This window comes from Ostrinia furnacalis, unplaced genomic scaffold (genome assembly GCF_004193835.3).
Source record: "Ostrinia furnacalis isolate ACB-3 unplaced genomic scaffold, ASM419383v2 OfSCF1246, whole genome shotgun sequence".
Taxonomy (NCBI): domain Eukaryota; kingdom Metazoa; phylum Arthropoda; class Insecta; order Lepidoptera; family Crambidae; genus Ostrinia; species Ostrinia furnacalis.
In genome coordinates, this window is record NW_021131485.1 from 38,575 (window position 1) to 59,079 (window position 20,505).

Consider the following 20,505-nt stretch of genomic DNA (forward strand, 5'->3'; position numbering starts at 1 on the left):
TTGATTTTTCGTCGGCCGATAGTTTAGTCGGGCAGTTGATCAGTATGGGCATGTATGGGAGTGCGCACACTACGCCGATTCGATTTGGCCGATTCTTCATACAATTTAAAATCGGGCACAACTATCGGCCAACTAAAAATCAACGGTGTGAGCCAACTCTAAGACGCTGCGTTGTTTTAAAGTGTCGAATGACGTCACGAAATTTTGAATGCTTACACACCTTCGACAAATTTGTCATAGAAAAGCACAAAATGATTTGATAAGTACTTAAATGATGATAAAGTATGTGAAATTACTCTTAAGATTTTCTGACCGAAATCGGTCGGATGAATCATCATCATCACCATCAATTGTGTCAACCATCTAAAGTTTTTTACCTCTATCGACAGATGTGTAGCTGTTCCTGAGTTGCTGATGGGAACCAGTTTGTATGGACGCCTTCGTCTCGCCGCTGCCAATGCCGCCGATTTCAAAGTTGCCTTGAGCTGTAATAATATGTTCGTTGTGGATAAAAAAAAAAAAATATACTGCATAATATCATAGCAACTACCTACATACCACCATCGTTTCATCGTGTTACACGTTTGTCCAGAAATGAAATCTCTACAAACAATCATGTGGTCCATAAATACTAAAAAATATCTACACCTACACTAATCATTTTAAGGTGTTCAATTTTTGATGCAAATCAACTATTTTTCATCTACACTAATATTATAAAAAGGAAAACTTTGTTTGGTTGTAATGAATAGGCTCAAAAACTACTGGACCGTTTTTAAAAATTCTTTCACCTTTCGAAAGCTGCATTATCCACGAGTAACATTACAACACAACACAATTTAGCCTATAGGCTAAATTTTATTTTAGAAAAAAATAGGGTTCCGTAAAATATGTAGATAATGTACTCCACGAGCGCGAAGCCGCGGGCGGAAACCTAGTTCTTTTATAAAAGTTCTCAAATACACAATTATTGATATCGTCAGTGGAAAGGAAAAAATGCTAAAGCGCCATTTTGGCCAAAATGAGTTATATACATTGTTGGATAGGATTTTGGAGTATTGGTTCTAGGCGTTCACGTCTCCCCCTATAATGATGTTTTGGGTGTTTAGCTTTTTGCATACCGCTTTGTGCGTTATATCTAAAGCTCAATTGGATTGTCTCCCTCATTTTAGTCTGCCTGCCTCCAGTGTTACCGCGGCCTCCGTCTCCGTGACCAGTTGGGGGTCGTGAATGACTCGCGACTTTGACTGGTTTCTGCCGATTGAGGGTGCACTGAATGACTTTTGTGCCAGGAAATTGCTTAACCCTTCCACTAGATCCCATGTAGGGTTCTTGCACGAGTGCTATGGTTATGTCCTTGTCCTCGGCTGCTTGCAGCAGTTCGGCAGTGGCTTGCTTGGAGCGTCTCAGGTGAGCTTAGATGATGTTAAGCTTTCACAAATCAAATCAAACATGCAGAGTTCAAATCAAGGAGATTTGAACTCTGCATGTTTAGGGTGCTCTTAGCAGTAGGTATGCTGTTCTGGAAAGCGCTAAGTAGTCCTACTTTTGTTTTCCAGGGCATTCATCACTTTATCACTGAATGCCCTGTGGTGGTGGATGTTGGATGTGTCAGTTCTCGCCCTCGCAGTTTTTCCACGATAGTGATGTGCCTTATTTTCAGGCTGGACAGTTTAGCCATGAGTAAGTTCCTCCGCAGTTCCTCTTCCTCTTTGCATAGGGCTTTTGTATGTCCAAAACAGAGGCATTTGGCGCATTTCACTAGTGGGGTCTTCTACCGGTCTTATCTCCAGACCTATGTGGACTGCCCCCGCCTCGAACAAGCGTTTGTAGAGAATGGGTAACACTTTCATCCATAGCATTGTAGCAGCGCGTTCCTGGCCTGTAAGCCCCTCGAAGAGTTTCTTATTTTGGGCCTTTAGATTATCATTTATGTAGACCTTTGATTTTGAAGTCAAAAGTGGTTCTGACGGTCTTATGACATTGTCGCCGGTTATGCTCGAGTCCGTCGATGAGACTATCAGTGTGTGGTTTGGCTTTTTGGTGAGATGGACATGGTGGTGACCGCGTAAGTCACCACCCACCAAAGGTTCCCTCCAGTGGTTAGTGGTGGTCATTAAAATTGTTAAGTGTCCCTACGTTTGTTCACTATAATTCAAAATATAGTAATTACCTACCACTCCCGAACCCGGTTAGAAGTAGGTTCCGGGAGTGAACCGGTTAGAAGTAATGACAATCAAATTATGTATGATATTAGGATAAATTAAGCATTTTTTGTCATAAAACATAATACCTATTCAATCTTTAAGCATTACTATTGCTCAAAACGTTTAATGTAGTTAGAGTTTAGTAACATTTGCTTATATTCGTTCTATAGGGTCTGCGTAAGTAAGCAAATATTCATGTAGGCTCCATGGATAATATCGCTTCTTACGCATTTTTTCGCTGGCGCATACGACTATCTTATTTTGTAGTTTAGTAATTTATCTTCGACTCACTTATTAAGCTGTATCTCACTAAGTATTTTTTCTCTTTTATCAAAAAGGTTGTTTAAACTATTCAGCACTTATTGGTTGCTGGATATTTGATTATAAATGGAGGTTAGCAGTTTTACCCTGACTAACATTTAATGAATTTTCATAATTCTTTTTCTAAAGCGACACCTATTTTACGATCTAAAAGAGCTACAAACCTGGTGTTTTCATTAAAATATAGGCCAAAAATCAAGAACACGATATCATTTTAAAAGAACTGTTTAACATTAATATCAAAAGAGATACGAATTTTTTTCGTAAAAAAAAGACTTTGATCCTCATTTCCCACAAGCACGGTTTTGGCGCTTTAGTCTTTTTTCCTTTCCACTGACGATATGAACATTGAACACTATGGTGTCCAATATCATCGATATTCGATAGTATTGATTATGGGATGTACCACATTATAAAATAGTACAGTCGAAAAGTTCGTGACACCCAAAGTAGCTAAAAATTTCGCATCACGTCTTTGTTACAATATTGGAATAAGGTTGTGTTGTCAACTTTTTGGCCACTTTCTGTACCACGTAATCGATATATCATCAGATTTTAAACTATCGATAGATAGACAACACTAACTCACTGCGGCACGGCTCTGGCCGCTGTGGCGGGAACTCTGCTATCTCCACCGGTGGGGAAGACGGCCTGGCGTGGCAGTGGGCTAGCTGAAATACAACCGCAAGTAAAGAATCTTGCTTCTGAAAATATTGTTACCCCTACAGGTGTTTTTCTATGTTTAAACCGGTAGACAAAGGTGATCGAGTTTAGTGAGCATTTTTCATAATATTTTATTTTATAAATTGCTTCATTTTTTTTTCCACAACGAGGAAGCTCTTGGCCTGTATCTCACCTGATGGTAAGTGATGATCAGGCTGAAGGTGGAAGCGAGCTTCACCCGGAATCCTCAACCACGGAGGAACTAGCTATCTTACCTCTAACTGCCGGAACACAACAATGCTGTTGTTATGGCGACAGACTTAGTTAAGATGATGGTAGCTAGCCAGGCGGACTTAGAACAAGCCCTACCACCAACCAAACCAAACAGAAAAATCTGTCCCCCACTGGGAATCGAACCCGGGACCTCTGCGTCTGATAGACCAAAGAGGCGGTTAAATAGAGACATAAGGTGATTCTTTTTCTCAGCACTTTTTTACGGGACAATCCCACCTCTCGTTCCCACCACTGCAACTCCTGTGTAGCCAGGACCTACAGCTTGACCGCCAATAAAAACCCAACCAGTGAAGGTCAAGTTTTTTTAGCACTTGCCAAATGTTTGTCTCGCAGCGCTGGTAGGGCAAAAATCGTGAGTTGTAGAAACGGGACTCTACCATAGATGGAATTTTTTGACGTCACCAGCTGGAACTGACGACAAATCTACAGGATTTCCTTTTAAAATCGATAATATTGTCTCTGATGCATATGCCCTGCAAGTTGCGAACTCAATCGACAGGCAATTTGTTATTTTCAAACCCAATAAAATGAATTTTACAGCCAAAAATTAACTCAGTTTACAGGGCTAGAATGGACCGAAGTCAGCAAGCAAAGTTGTGTCTTAGAATTATTGTTTATTAACGTCAAATAACCAGACGTCACCGTAACCGTAATAGTAACGTCACCGTAGGAGAACCAGAGTGACTGACATAGCTCGCAGAATTGCTAAAATCAAGTGGCAGTGGGCGGGGCACATAGCTCGAAGAGCTGATGGCCACTGGGGCAGGAAAGTTCTTGAGTGGCGACCACGAGCTGGAAGACGTAGCGTGGGCAGGCCTCCCACTAGGTGGACCGACGATCTGGTGAAGGTCGCGGGAGGTACCTGGATGCAAGCGGCGCAGGACCGGTCTTTGTGGAAATTCTTGGGGGAGGCCTTTGTCCAGCAGTGGACGTCTTTCGGCTGAAACGAACGAACGAACGTCAAATACAATTATGTAGTAGTAAAAAGTATACTTACCTGGTAGCTACTAGTGTATCTGTCATCGCATATCTGCGCCGAAGTGTCGATGGATGTGACAGCCGGTAAGGCGTTCGTGCTCGTCTCTACTGAGGACTTGGCGTGGGTCACTGGGGTGGTCAGCTTGAGGGCTGGAAGGGACAGAAGTTTATTGCCTTCGCTACACTGCTCGCTTCGACGAAGTTTCGAAGCCACGGGACAATTCCCACCTCTCGTTCCCACCGCTGCAACTCCTGTGTAGCCAGGATCTACAGCTTGATCGCCAAAAAACCTAACCAGTGAAGGTCAAGTTTGTCCCGGGGGAAAGTTAAGCTGTCATTGGACCCGCAACAAAATTAATCAGAAGAACTTGGGAGGAGTTCGAAGTTAAGGTTCGACTTCCCTTCATTGCAAAGCTGAAGGTGAAGTTTCGAAGTCAGCCGAGTAGTTTAGTCAGACTTCGTGTTCAACGTCAGAACGCCTCAAACTCTTTGACTCTGGCATTTACAGATAACAATCGAAAGTCGGACGAGATGAGGCGCGAGATTGTCCGATGAGAGGTGAAATGCGTGTCCACACTATTTGGTCAACTTCGCGAGTAGATTAACATAAGCATTGACATGTTACTCAGGAATAACATAATGTAGCCTGGTGAAAGAAATTTCAAAATCAAATCTGCTGAAGTGTCGATGGACGCAACAGCCGGTAAGGCGTTCGTACTCGTCTCTACTGAGGACTTGGCGTGGGTCACTGGGGTGGACAGTTTGAGGGCTGGAAGAGAGATGATGGTAAGGTAAACTAGCTTTTCGCCCGCTGCTTCGCTCACCAAAAATAATCCAGCGGCGACGGGGTTCGAACCCGCGTTTCTCGGCTATTGTTGCCTGAACTGGAGCAAGAATTTTCAAAATCTACAAACGGGGATAACAGATGCGTATGGTAAGGCGCTCATGCTTGTTTCTACTGTGGACTTGGCGTGTGTCACTGGGGTGGATATCTTGAGGGCTGGAAGTGAGATAATGTTAAGAGGACCAAACACTATCAGTATGGTGATTGGAATGAAGGAATGACGGCTATAAGTAGGGAGATTTAGAATGTCTTATGCGAAGGAAGTAATGACAGAAATGCTGGTCCGCTTGAAGTAAACTAGCTTTTGCCCGTTTGGCCCGTGTGAACTGTGAATCTAAGACTGAGTTGCACCACCAAACTTTGACCGTAACTATACTGGTCATCACAGAAATCGGCCCACCTACGTTTTAAAGGAAAACTCGTTTTTACTGACACAATCATGGTGCCCCAACAATATTGGTGTCATTTGAAAGCCCAATAAATATCCTTAAAGAAAATCACATTTAATTTCCTAATAAACGATTAACATATACAATAAATGTGACTTGAAAAACTTGAAAAAAGACCTCACTTTGGGCTCACCTCTGGGATCAATTAGACCAATTTTTATGGTTATAAAACCAAATAATAATCTCACGTGTCCTCTTTAACAGATGGATAGCGATTAATCCCAACTTAACAGTTTTATAGCCATAAAAGTTGGCTCAAGCGTAACTACCTATTTTTTGAAGAAGTGACTCTGGATTCTTCTACAGACACATTTTTGGGGTAAAAACCTTTCCTTTAATGAAATGAAGCTTTGAACTAGGCTTTTAAATGGTAATATAGTATAGTAATATTGGTGGGAAGTGGGGATGCATACGTTTGAAAGTGCTTGTCGCGGGTGGGTCGATTTTTATGATGACCAGTGTATAACGATAACAGGTGTTTTTTGTATGGAGTTTGACAGTCTTTTGACGTTTGTCAAAGTTAAAGTAAGATGGTGCAACCCAGTCTAAGCCTGCCAAAATATTATTCAGACAAAAAAACATAACTTTTCATATCGCCAATAATGAGAAAACTGACGTCCTATATTTCGTGTTTGTCCGACGTTTCACGCGTGAATTTTGGGTTCTCGCTGAAATTCTTTGTCGCGTGTCCCCCTTCCAAAAACCGGGATAAAACGACGATCTTTCTGTCTAAGTTCAGTGGTTTAAGCGTGTAAAGGAAATAGAGACATGATAAGTAAAGGCGTACTAGCCTTATTCTCACAGCCATTTTCAACCCAGTAAGCTTATTGAGAGAGAGTTAAACCTGTCTCCTCAGACTATAGACTTTTAGTCGGCCGATAGTGAGGCCGGATTCTAATTTGCATGAAGAATCGGGAGATATCAAATCAAAGTAATGTGCGCACTTTCATACATGTCAAGTCCATACTGATTAACAGCGCGACCCAACTATCGCCCGACAAAAAGTCTGTGATCTGCGGGGTGTCTGAATCTTCAATGATCTCACCAGTACCGCTGGAGCGCCTCGCCGGCCGGCCACCCATCACGGTGACGGCGAGTCCTGCATCCCGCAGGCCTTGGATTACGGCCACCATGCCCTCACCCTCACCCTCCATTGCATCAGTTGTGGGGTAGGGGGATGTGCTGGGGTCAGGACACAAAAATAATCGAGCAGACATTAGGCCCATGGCGTCGGGACATGAGGAAAGAATCCTCATTTGGTGTAGGGATAGGAATGGGACTGGCCGACTCGAGTTCCGGTGAACGCGGGTTCGGATTTCGAACGGGACCATTATAGATCGTTTCATCCACGAAGACGCGCCCCACCAATTTCTGGTTGAGGAAAGCGCGGGGTGCGGGGAGTTTGATCCGAGCAATCCGAGCGTCATTATTGTAGTGTGCGTGTGCACTCATGGATCATTTAGCGTGTACCGATAACACTAAAACATTAGCGGAAGAATGGTGGGGCGCGTCTTAGTGGATGAAATGATCTACACTTGGTTACGGAATATGGGGGCAGCACATAGAGCCTATTGGAAATCTTTGGGCGGCTTTTCTTGAGCCAGTCGACGTCTTTCGGTAGAAAATAATTAAGACAATCAGGTACCTAGCCGGACTTCAAATAACTATGTAGTTCATCTGGGTCAATTGGCTTTTAATCTTTATGACAGTTACATATAAACATGCAGATTTTTAGACGTCAATATTTAATTAACCTTTTGATACAAGATTGGGAAAAATTCTAAATTCTAAGGGTATTAAACATAGTATCGTCAGCAATATATCCACAACCAACCAGTGCACAAATAGAAGTATGTCAGATACTAACAGTCATTTTGAGCAGGCGCAGCAGCGAGTAGCAAAGATCGGGCCGGTAGCAGCCCTGCCAGTCCTCGCTGTGGGGCAATGACCTGAAGCAAATATCATCTGATTAGCGACACCCCTAGCGATGTACTAAGCTGTGGAAAAATGAGCTACAAGACTATAGTCTGGTCTGCGAGCAGGTAGAATTTTGTCCAATGACCCCAAGCTACCCATCCTTATCGCTCGCGCGTAATTATATTGCTGTCGCGACTGTGCGACTGGCACCCGCAGTGAGTGTGCGAGCGCGATAGCAACACCGGGCCGGTTACGGACCGGGCTTTACAAGCTAAGTCAGCTTAATAGCGACACCTCAAAGAACCAAACCGACTGGGATGACAAACCCATAGAGCGACTGGTCGTCCAAGGAAATGTCGAAGGAACCCGATCGCGTGGCAGGTCACGTATGCGCTGGACCGACCAAGTGAAATCGGTAGTGGGAGACGGCGTGTGTGACTGCACCAGACAGTCTGCCAACAGAGAGAGATGGCGGGAGATCGTGCGGAGAGTTGTATCCGCCTCTACAACCGATGTGAACAACGCCTCAACGTGACCACGACCACTCTGCCAAGAGCGATGCGAATAAGAAGAAGAAAGAACCGCACCGTTCTTGTGCTCTGGCTCTAACGCTATAGGAGCAACGAGGAGGGAGGGATGCATGAGGGTAGACCAGCAAACCATTTAATTGAATAACTATGGTTCATTTTCATTGGGTATCCTGACTTAGCGCAGATTTTTTTTTTTTTTTTTTTTAAAATCTTTGGACAATTTCACACAGCGCCAGCTAGCCCCAAAGTAAGCAACTTAATGCTTGTGTTATGGGTGCTAGCTTAACGGATATACTACTTATATACTTTTTTTTTTTTTTTTTTTAAATACATACATATTATACATAGTAACACCCAGACCCGTCACAGAAATTAAAATTCATCATTTCAATTTCTGGCCGGCCGGGAATCGAACCCTGAAGAAGATTTCTGCAACGTCGCGAAAGTCTAGGCTACGGCCGGATACTCGAGACACCCCCACTCGGGCGATGACGGAACGCCGCCGAGGAGGTTTTATTGGGTATACCCCGTCCTTTTCAGGACGGAGCAGCGCCCTTTTCAGGGCGTCGGGAGTCCCACATACCACCCTGTCCTCCGGCAGTGGTGACGGTGCGCAAAGCATTTCCTCCGCGACAAATAAAAAGAGATTTCTGTAACATATGACCTAGGGCCTAGGGTCCACATTAGGGAACGACGACGAGAAATCGTCACAATATCGAAAGCATTGTTCAGACTTTTACTTACATTATCTGAAAGTAATTGTATTAAACTGAGGATCTAAATAATTTGGAATTTAGATTTTAGACTGCACTAAGTATGACGTCTACTGAAATGTAGTTGCCATCAAATTTTGACAGAAATATATAGGTAACTACGTCATTGGAAGAATATAAAAAGAGGATTGTGATGTTAAGCAAATAGTTTCTTTAAGAATTCACAAAGATAATATACAGGGTGGTCGAAGCCAGGACGGATATGATAAACATTTTTAGGAAGTTGGCTTAGCCATTCATCCATCTGATGGGCCATCATGACCCAATTTGCCTGTTTATTATGTTTTTACGCTATTATTATGAACCAAACGTGATAACTTTTTATACAGAGGCTAATACAGGACCCTGCAAAACTGAACTATCGTGTGAAGTATGTGAACACACACGTCAAATATCAAAATAGTCCAGTCAATAAAGCATTATAGATGGAAATCCGAGGAACACAATTTTTGACTTCGGGACTTTATTTAGACTAGTTAGGAGGTGAACATAGCAAAAGTCCCCGCCCTTAGCCCTTGAGCCTTCAAGGAGAGGGGGGTTTAAAGGTACCACTTTTCGGTTTTTCGCTTAATCCTCGGAAACTATGCGTCCTAGTGACATGGCTACTATGAACCAAAAAAAAGCTTATTCAATTTGCTACAGGTGAGATAGTCAAGTTTTTCTATATCTTGTATAGTTTTCGCGGCATCTGCTCTTTAGGACAGACTGACGAAGGTTTAAGGTGCTCTCTGAAGCACTTTCACCTAAAAACTAGCATAAATAAGTGATCTAGGCCTAATTTCACAAGCTATGGTTATTGCGAATGCAATTTAATTTGGTGACACAATGGATGGTGTAATCTACCGCGGTTTTGAAATAACTCCGCCATTTTGAAAAGTAAGGTCATGGCTTTTTTGACTGCAATTTGAATTACCTATAAGAGTAGGCGCACACCGTTGATTTTTCGCCGGCCGATAGTTTAGTCGGGCAGTTGATCAGTATGGGCATGTATGGGAGTGCGCACACTACGCCGATTCGATTTGGCCGATTCTTCATAAACATTAAAATCGGGCACAACTATCGGCCAACTAAAAATCAACGGTGTGCGCCTACTCTAAATATTGTCAGGTTTGGAGTTATTTTGCTGGCTGTGAAAGTAATTCTCAATAATAAATACTTATTGTATTATGGCCAGCTGCTAGTGATTATATCCTGTATCTATTGATTAATTAATAAATTTTATAGCAAGCTGAAGTGGCAATAGGCAGGGCACATAGTACGCAGAACAGACGGCCGATAGGGCAGCAAGGTTCTGGAGTGGAGACCACGTACCGGAAAGCGCAGCGTGGACTGACGACCTCATAAAGGTAGCAGGAAGGCGCTGGATGCAGGCCGCCACCAACCGGCCATTGTGGAAATATTGAGGGAGGCCTATGTTCAGCAGTGGACGTCCTATGGCTGAAATGATGATGATGATCTATTGATTGACTGACTTTCTTCCGTCACTTTTTCTCAACATCAACAGCAGCCCATCTATTGTCCTGAAGTGGTGGCAGGGCGAGCTATATTTGGGATGGGACGTCTACAAGTGCCCTGAAAAGGGCTTACATACTAATAAAGATTTTGATTTGATTTAACATAACGTTACCAGTATCCTGTCCATTAATTAACAATCGTCAGATGATTTCTGTCACAAGACTTTGTTTATAAATGTGTTATGCTGGTGAGTCGTGACTCTCGTATCAAGTTACGTAAGAATGTCAAAACTTTGGTTGGGAAACAATGATGTAGGTACCTATTTGTTTGGTGATTTCATATTTGTGGTATGTAAGTATTTTAATCCCAGATATTAATGTATTTCGTTCGTTTCAGCCAAATGACGTTCGTTCGTTTCAGCCGAAAGACGTCCACTGCTGGACAAAGGCCTCCCCCAAGGATTTCCACAAAGACCGGTCCTGCGTCGCTCGCATTCAGGCACCTCCCGCAACCTTCACCAGATCGTCGGTCCACCTAGTGGGAGGCCTGCCCACGCTACGTCTTCCGGCTCGTGGTCGCCACTCAAGGACTTTCCTGCCCCAGTGGCCATCAGCTCTTCGAGCTATGTGTGTGCTATGTCAGTCACTCTAGTTCTCCTACGGATCTCCTCGTTTCTGATTCGATCACGCAGGGAAACTCCGTCAAATGACGTCCACTGCGACAAAGGCCTGGCCCCCTAGGATTTCTATAACGACCGGTCCTGCGCTGGCCGTATCGCATCCAGGTTCTTCCAGGTAAAGTGTGTAATAGTAATAAGTCTTTATATGCTAGATTCGTGACCATAGGGATCTATTGAGGCACGGTTTCTGAATTAAGATTTTTGGCTTGTCAAAGTCGAAAATTTTTATTTAGTAGGTACTTAGGCCCTTTCTAGGAAGCTTAAACACGTCCCAAATAGCTTGCCCTACCACCATTTCGGGACAACATATGGGCTGGTGCTGAGTAGAAGTGGCAGAAGAAACTCAGTCACCTTTTGAACGTGCTCACTAATCAAGTGTGAACTTTCATATTATTATTATAAAAAATCATCTTTGAGCAGACCGATGAAATTGAGCACGCTCAAGCTGAAAATCTCTAGCTAGATTATGCCTGTATAAATTAATTATATCTCGACTCAAGTCTTTGATCAATCTTCTTCTTGTCGTGTCGACGACAAACCTACACAGTGTCAGCCCACAACTCCGCCACAAGTTAAAACATGCCTGCGTGCAGTTAGTTTGGGTACGCAGGTTGATTTAATGAATCAATCATTGGTTGATTGATTCATTAAATCAATCTGGTGGTATGAAGACATACTTAAATATGTTTTTGAGGGTTCAATAGTACTGAGGTACTATAAGACTATACCCATCTAGGCACAATTCCAAATATAGCATCAGCGAACTTGCAACCTTCGCTTCAAATATGGGATCCAGAGTAGGTCAGAACCATTTGTGGAGTTTTGCCATGTCTATAAACATAATAAACTAGCTTTTGCCCGTGGCTTCGCCCAAGTGAATTTGTCTCAAAGATAGAGTAGCGCATGTGTCCTCTTCCAAAAACCGGGATAAAAACTATCCAGTTTTGCCCTGGGTCCAAAACTAATTCTCAATTTAATCTCCAGGATAAAAGTATCCTAGGTTTGCCCCGGGTCTGAAACAATTTCTATGACCAATTTCATCTAAATCGGTTCAGTAATTTAAGCATTAAAAGGTATGTAAGCAGACAGAGTAGGTTACTTTCGCATTTATAATATTTTTAGAATTTATAATGCTGTTAGAATAAATAACTAGCAAAATAAATGAAAGTAAAGAAATAGACCTAGTGTGAATGCAGCCATCCGTGGATAAATTATTGCGGTTATATTTCATACATTAAACAGGATGTTAGGTAAATGTATTTAATAATTATTTTATTTTTCATACAAATCTGATTTTATAAAATATATTTTGTAAGAAAAATAAAAAAAATAAAATGATGATATCAAATTTCTGACTTCACCATACCATTTATATGACTATGTTAACATGGGCTAGTGTCGGCTCATTTACCCATTTACCTAACACCCTGTACAGTTCTGCTCCAATATAGTACCTATTACCTTTTCATAAGAGCCTATATTGTTTACCTTCATGTGTTATCTATCGTCTAGGTGTACTATCGGGGACTCGGACGCCTTGACACCTTAAGGGCCTAAATTGTTTGCACACACACGCTCGATTAGGCTACGCCCCCGTTCATTCATGTTTCGGGTCTAAGCAGCGTCGGCGCACCACTGTAGATGTTTGCCCTAGCAAACCAAGCTCTATGTAAAGCGTTTAGAATTGAGTATTGTTTATTACCCGCATTCGTAGCGCTCGTTTGGCAACGTCGCATTTTAGTAAATTTGAAACCCAATAAAGAATCGCTACAAAATATTATATGGGGCTTCGTGTAAAATTTGAACTAGCGATTGCGCGCTCGGGTCACAAAATTGGTATCGCACATTCCGAGGTAACTGTGCAATTTCCCGAGAAAAAAGTAGCCCTTTCTATAATTATTGTTGATATTAAGAGTGTAAATATCATTATATTAGTTAAGCTAGTTAAGGCGAGAAATACAAAATCATACAGTTACTTTCGAATTTTACTTATTTAATAGGTATTTAATTTATTCGGAACTTATAATTTAGAAACAATATGTTATTGAATTAATTAGTAAAGAGTTAAGGAATATTTGTGGCTTAAAAACAATTATTGTAAGATCTGGCTACATAATAACTTTCTTAAATCCTTGAATGTAAATAAAAACCTTTAATAGGTTTCTATTTATTTTTAATACATTAGCAACTTTTGTTTTCCGTTTTAAAGAAACACTTATCTACGTTATTACAATTTAATACAAATATTGCACTAGATAGCAATGATCCAGGTAATTGGTTATCGTAAATATTATAATATTAAGTTAGTTTTATTTCAAATTCAATTTTTTATTGCACATTAAGTGTCTTTACACAAGGTCTTAAATCAATAACAATTAAACTTCAAACTAAATAATACTTAAACAGTTAACAATGTATAGATGAGTGTGTAAGTAAATATAAGAATTAAGATTTATTTTGAGAGGCATGGTTCAGTAATCGCGCGGAGGTCAATAAAAAGGCAATCAAACAGTCCAATTACTAGCACGGGTCAACACAAAACAAAATCAATCGGTTATTGATCACAAAACTTCACAAAAAAACAAAGGAGAGAATATGTTGACAGTTCGCCAAAGCAAAAAGCAGACAGACCTCGTATAAAAACACAATATTAAAAAAATACATATTATCTATTTGTTTGTAACCAAATTCTATTATTAAAATTCTAAGGCTGAGTTGCACCATCTTACTTTAACTTTGACAAACGTCAAAAATCTGTCAAACTCCATACAAAAAGCACCGGTTACCGTTATAGCTACGGTCAAAGTAAGGTGGTGCAACTCAGCCTAAAACTAAGAAAGATTGAAGAAAAAGAAACATTTCGTTTTAAACCTTAACCGTATGACAATAAAGTGCACAATGGTATTTCGTATTGCAACCTAAGCCCTGATTGTCTCTTATTGGTCGTAGTAAAAATATAGTAAAATGCGTAACCAATGAGGATCATTTCGATTTTTAGCTGTGAATGCAGATTTATAGGGCTAAGAAATCNCAAACGCAAAACTCAAGAACTCTGTCGTGGCTAAACGCAATCCGCGAGAGCCATAAAGAAGAAAAAAAAAAAAAAAACTATTGTTTAATTTGTTTCAGCTCTACAACTTTTTTAATGCACTCCTGAGCCATATGAAGGACACGAGCGGGCGACCTTCCTCCGAAAGAACTTCACGGACTGCTTCTGTGTGTAAGTTGAATTCATACTGATAATGGAATTCACGTCCCAGAACAGCATTTACATTTCAAGCACAACTTGCACGCGAATCCTAATTAAACTCCAAATACTTACACTCCATTCAGACGATAATTCACTTTCGAGTAACTCACCGCTTGGAGTAAGAGGTTAAGATAGCCAGTTCCTCCGTGGTTGAGAATTCCGGGTGAAGCTCGCTTCCACCTTCGGCCTGATCGTCACTTACCATCAGGTGAGATACAGGCCAAGAGCTTCCTCGTTGTGGATAAAAAAAAAAAAAAAATAATGTTCACAACTTCTTTAATTAATTTAAGAGCAATACTTAATGCTTTTCCTTTACATAGCTAATATACCTTTACAAATTACACACATATTATTTACTTAGCCATAATACTTGTGAATATTCAGTGTAAGAAAGTAAGAATTAAGTGTAAATTCTTATATTTTTTGTAACAAATGTTATAAATAACTACCTAAATAACCTTTCAGAGATAAATTTCTGTCAAACTACGTACAATGTAAGGTGAACTTTTGTGCGATAAACTATGTTAGTGAAAACCGTGCTAAAGCAGAAGGGGCGCGAATAATGATACCTTTCAGTTGGAAGTTCTAAACTCCTGACTAATGACAGCGATCTCTTGCAGAACATTTTTGTTTCTCGCAACTTTGTTGGAGACACCAATTCTCTTGCCAAACTTTTGTGCTGACCACATCATTTTTGGAGAATCTTTTACCGTTCCTTTTGTTTCAGAAGTTATTTTGTCATCAGAGTCTTTCAAAGTTCATATTCTTTTATTTTCATTGAAATTGGACTATGATAGATATATTTGTGCAACAAATATTTAACCGCAGTAATATTTTTCATCTCAAACATTTATAGCAATTGATATGGAAAATAAATACGAACAGCTATCGTAGAGTAAGCAACGAGTTTTGTATTTAGTGAGCGCGTGTGTGTTCTCACAATGAATTCCTACAACCCAAATAGTGTCATTAAATACTGTGCCAAAAATACAATGGGCTCATCAATAGCCGGTTGCTGTTCATCAAGAAAACAAAATGAATAAAATATTTTTGTTCTCCACTGGCCGCAACAATACAATCTTTTCACAACTTAATTCAGTTCCCGACGATTTTTTTAAAAGAAACGCTCGTAACTCTTGTTGACGGGTTGAATTTTTTAATCTTTCACCAACACTTGGCAGTGGAGTTATTCTAAGAACTAATAACCATGCGGGATGAAATGAATTTGTTTCTACCACTATTCACGGTAACGAACATTCGTAGAATGTGATAATAAATTGAAAACCTTTGACATAGATTATTTCAGATTGATTGCTTTACGACAATCTATAAGGTACGAAAATCACAAATTCCCCTGCAGTTTCCAATAGATTTTATTACACTCAATAGATTAGGTATTTGAAGAAAGCATAATGTTATAAACGTTAAGGTTTTTTATGTTAAAATACCTAAACATGTACATAAGTTAACCAGTTCATTCAAAACTGTAACAATATTACTTAATAGACTGTAAATTAGATTACGATACGAAAACGATAAATTATGTTTTAGCTATTTCTAACAAACTTTAACCATCTCTTAATCACATTAATAACGTTAGCAAGGGTTAAAGGATTTTGTTTAACTAATTTAGCTAACTCAGGCTTATGGTTTCGTGATAAACTTTACGATGAGACTGTATTGTAGGTTTGTCTTTGTTTAAACGAATGCAGCTATAATCATTTTCTAAAGTGAACACCTAGTCCGTTAATTTAAAGTTAATACAATTTTATTAATAGTGACTATCTCAGTGTCTCCATTTGCAAATTACGCTAGGGAAATTTAATCATACTAGGATCCTTTTTATTCTCGTGTCCTCATTCCTTTTGGTGCCGTTTTTTCTCTTATTTAACTGACTGCAGGCACGCAATGTTGCGGTATCTTTACACATGTCTCGTGTTACATAATTCAACTAACTGCAGTGACCTCTCTCTCTCTTCTACCTAATGCAGACAAAACTAGGTCTCAGTCAGCTATTATTGGCGCTGCAGTCTGACACGAATTCCCGTTTTAAATGTCAGCATCGTTATTTGTATTTATAATACCTTTAATAAATAAAAGTTCGTTAGTAGTTAATTGGCAGTTTCAGGCAGTCAGCTACATTCAACTAATTAAGCTCTATTGTAATGTGAACATCAGTCTCATAAAATTGAATCACTCTCATTAGGCATATTTTTCATACGATCAAGTTAGTACATACTAATACATTTACAATTACAGATTTAAATAATATCGATAACAGAGAATAAGGACAGTTTATAGCCTGACATTGACATTCACCTTGAGTATTACTTACGCTAGCTTCAATTTCACTGGTTTCCACTCTGATGCTATTGCCGATAGATTTCACGACATCAAATATTTACACACAATTTATATTTGGCAGTGGAGCAAGTTTTTTCTGAGGAGTCCGACGAAGGAGGGGGTGTGGACGAAACTGCTCCCTCTAAGCCATCCCACGGGCCCGACATTGAGTTTCCACTGCAGAGAAAGGATATCGACTTACTGATTGAAGCTTTCAGGAAGAAAAAGGTATTCCATTCTTACAACTTATGTTACCCACCTGTTTACAAACATTTCCTATCTACTCTGCTCTTTATATTTTGGCATTTGGCATAAATGGAACAAAATACGTTTGATAAACGACTAAATTAGTGCAGACTTGAGTTATGTAGGATTAACATTAATGTGTCTAGAATAACTGCTTCAGCTGCTCCTGAAAATATTACATGAATATTTCATGAATACGAGTATGAGTAGTGTTCATGTTCAAGAATTTATTGTCTTCTGTGTTCTTTCTTTAAGTTACTGTAAGTTGGTACTCACACATACTTTGCACACTGTAAGGACAGAGTATGTAACTGCTATTTGCATACATAATTTAATGTGTCACAGTTTCACGCTCACTCTGCTATTAATGCATTAGTAATGTCATGGCAAGAATAAAATTACGGTACGGTTCTAAAAATGTCGTCGACGGATGGATATTGCCACGAATACCTTTCCACCATGAGAAATTATTAATAAGGCTTGATATTAATTTCATTTTATTCCAGCATCGCCTCCATCCGAAATATGTCGCGCAGATATTAAAAGAGGCCACTCAGGTTCTGAAGCGGATGCCCAATATCCACGTGGCCACCACGTCTATATCCAGCCAGATAACAGTGTGCGGCGACTTGCATGGGAAATTAGACGATTTACTCGTTATATTTCATAAGGTAAGGTTATGCACACGTTTGGATTTAGTATCGTTTTAGGTGACATTTTATGTTCAATATAACAATGATTAATGACTCAATCTGAGACAAACAACCAAAAAATAAACGTAAGAAAGCATAAGCCACCTATTTTAGAGACAATTTTTTAGCACGAAAAAAGTTTAACCCTAGGTTTTCACACACAAACGATTGGCAAAGTTACTTACGTTAGGTTACTTAAGTTACTAACGTTTTTGATATGCAAAGTTTTTGGGACGCAAAAGTAATATGCGCCATTGGAAATTCATGATACCTATCATCATATATTTTAGAAGCTTCTTAGTATAAAGTACTGTAATTGACGTTATTTTCTCAAACTGTGATTTACCTAGTATAGTATGTCGGTCTCGGATATTTACCGTACAACGGCTTCCCCTAGATTCCATTAAGCCCGAGTGCCACTACGTATGACAGGCAGCAGAATTATTATGACCTATCCACGACGATAGCAGATATTTTTATGGGCTCTAATAGATTTCCATTATTATAGTTTTTCCCTTTCTCCATGTTCTAATAGCGAACTGATAATAAGTAGGTAGTTTGCACTTACTATTATTTGTTGCTATTTGCTTCAGAGTCCGTTTTAAATTGTAAATTTTCACATTGCAAAACAATCTTGATTAAGTCGATTTACAGCAAACGGTGATATTCCCTCTTTTTGTGGCATTTCTTGGATTTAATGACATTTTTCTTTAGAAGATTGAACCTACGTGATGTCAAAGCAAATTTTTTACTTCGCTGACTTCAGTTTAGGATCAGAGTGAATTTTTCTGCTGGATTTTTTACACAAGATTTTATGTTTTATCTGTTATAACTTTTTAAATTGCTTGCTATCTTAGCGTGTTTTTTGCACAAGCTTTTGAATGGTCAGTTGTAGCATGGTGAGGTGTAGCAGTCTCCTTCAGCGCATCTGCCTCTCCATACCATACAGATATCCTAGACACATAATCACCAAGATTTTCAAGATACCGGCTACGAAAACCAATTTGGGTCGTCAATCTCCTATGTACAGACTCCTTAATGACTACAACACACTACAGAGCAAGGTTCGGGATTTAGATGTATTTTACGATAAGCACCCTAAAAAAAATAAATTGCATAAGCACTTAAGTTCTGCGATGTAGGGCACGCTTTTTTTTGTTATTATTGTTTTTTTTTAGTTTAGCGAGTCGCTTTTGTATTCGTTTTAAATCTCTTAAATAGTATGTAATTTAAAAGAAAACCATCTGAATGTTGTGCTTACCCTTAAGTGACATACCTATATATCAGAAATGTTATCTTCATAAATGTTAATCATAAGAGTATAATATATGTTGTTGGTATGCCATATAAATAAATAAATAAATAAATAGCGTTTAGATTTGTTTTTATATCAATAAAGTAACCCTTTGTATTGAGATTTCCACAACATTTTTCCCGAGGAAAACTTTGTAACAAGTCAACTTTTTAGAGATTTCGTCGTTGACAAACACTGATTACGCCATTTTCCCCTCTTGCGTGATCTAAATTAACAATGGAAAAATCCACCAGCCGATCTAATTTACACAGGGCATGACGTCATCAGGTACATAGTGATTGCGTTGTAACTTGTAGGTTTTCTTGGGGTTGTTTTCGTGAAGTTTTGACGTCAAGTGGGCAGGCCGGCCGCAAACATCGGGAGCGGCGCACGCGTCACCTAATTGGAGCCGCCGCCGTCGCCGGCCGCCGTTTGATTGATAGACCGCCTGTTACGCCGGACGACCTCGTTAATACGCCGATATTGTTTTCCAACTGATGTTTCCTCTTTGCATAAGATGGGAAACACGTATTATCGGTTATCTACGAATAGTAGAATAGTCTCTATGAATAAATCGAATTATCCGGCAACTTGTCAACAAAAATTAATAAGATTTAGCCGTATTGGTACCTAAGATGTAAAGCATCTTTTCGTCGGCTTTGTAGACAGCCTCTACTGTAGAAGATGAAGATTTCATTTTAAGACCTCAGATACTTGGGTGAGTGAAAAATGTTTTTCTCATCGAATTTCTCAACCCTCATTGTCGGAACTTCAGTAAAATTAATTACGGTACCCATTGATGTCAGAGTCGAATGAAAGGAAAGCTTTGATGCGGAGAGTAAGAATACCCTTCATAAATATACAATAAATGCAAATAGCCACAATTTATCGAGCCGGTGTTCATGTGTGGTGTTAATTTATTCAAAATAACAAGGGAGGGATACTTGTTAATCGCTAGTATAAGTTATGCTCATAACCTAGCCTTGTGCATACTGGGAGCGGTCTAATATTGTTAATAGACATATTTAGTTTAATGACTCGTGTAGGCATGAGGTATTAGTCGTTCCATAACAAGCGCTTGAGTAGTGCATTAGCTGACCCCGTGATCATAACATGGATAAGTGTTGGCAAAAGGATAACGATTATGTAACGCTGCTGGTATTGATTGGCAGCCCACACGTTGCGTAAGCAGCCTTGGCCCACCGCTGCAGATATGAGGATTCTCCAATTGGACACTCATTACGCATATGTTGCGGCGACTGAACGACTGCGTAAATAGCATACTTAAAATACAGGCTGCTCAAGAATACAGAGAAGTTCATTACGAGATAACAATATTTTAACTAGTATTAACACATAGGTCAATTAATTCCAGCTTAATTTTATTTATATCGATTCTACTAAAAAGAAACTTCGATCCATGAATAAACCAAGCAGTCAGCAGTCGACATAGCAAATTGCCTACTTTCATACATCCTATATTCCGCAGCATAAAATTGGAAAGGAGCGCGTATCAACTTCTCAACTTCACCGACTAAAGGAGCATAGACCCGAAGATCGCTCCGTTGTT

At 39.8% G+C, this 20,505-nt stretch overlaps 1 protein-coding gene and 1 long non-coding RNA gene across 2 annotated transcripts in view; one reads left to right on the forward strand and one right to left on the reverse strand.

Moving 5' to 3' along the window:
• Positions 1-6,903: 6,903 nt before the first annotated feature.
• On the reverse strand, positions 6,904-9,024 carry LOC114352078 (uncharacterized). The gene is made up of 3 exons (XR_003655833.1): positions 8,948-9,024; positions 7,624-7,705; positions 6,904-6,938 (listed from the first exon to the last, which is right to left on the reverse strand). It is a non-coding gene; the product is annotated as an uncharacterized LOC114352078 (long non-coding RNA).
• Positions 9,025-10,672: 1,648 nt separating this feature from the next.
• The window catches only part of rdgC (retinal degeneration C), a 31,473-nt gene continuing 21,640 nt past the window's right edge, over positions 10,673-20,505 (forward strand). The window contains exons 1-4 of the mRNA XM_028303554.1: positions 10,673-10,678; positions 14,240-14,330; positions 16,786-16,931; positions 17,456-17,620. Coding sequence (XP_028159355.1) covers positions 10,673-10,678; positions 14,240-14,330; positions 16,786-16,931; positions 17,456-17,620 — 408 coding nt within the window. The remainder of the gene's footprint in view (positions 10,679-14,239; positions 14,331-16,785; positions 16,932-17,455; positions 17,621-20,505) is intronic.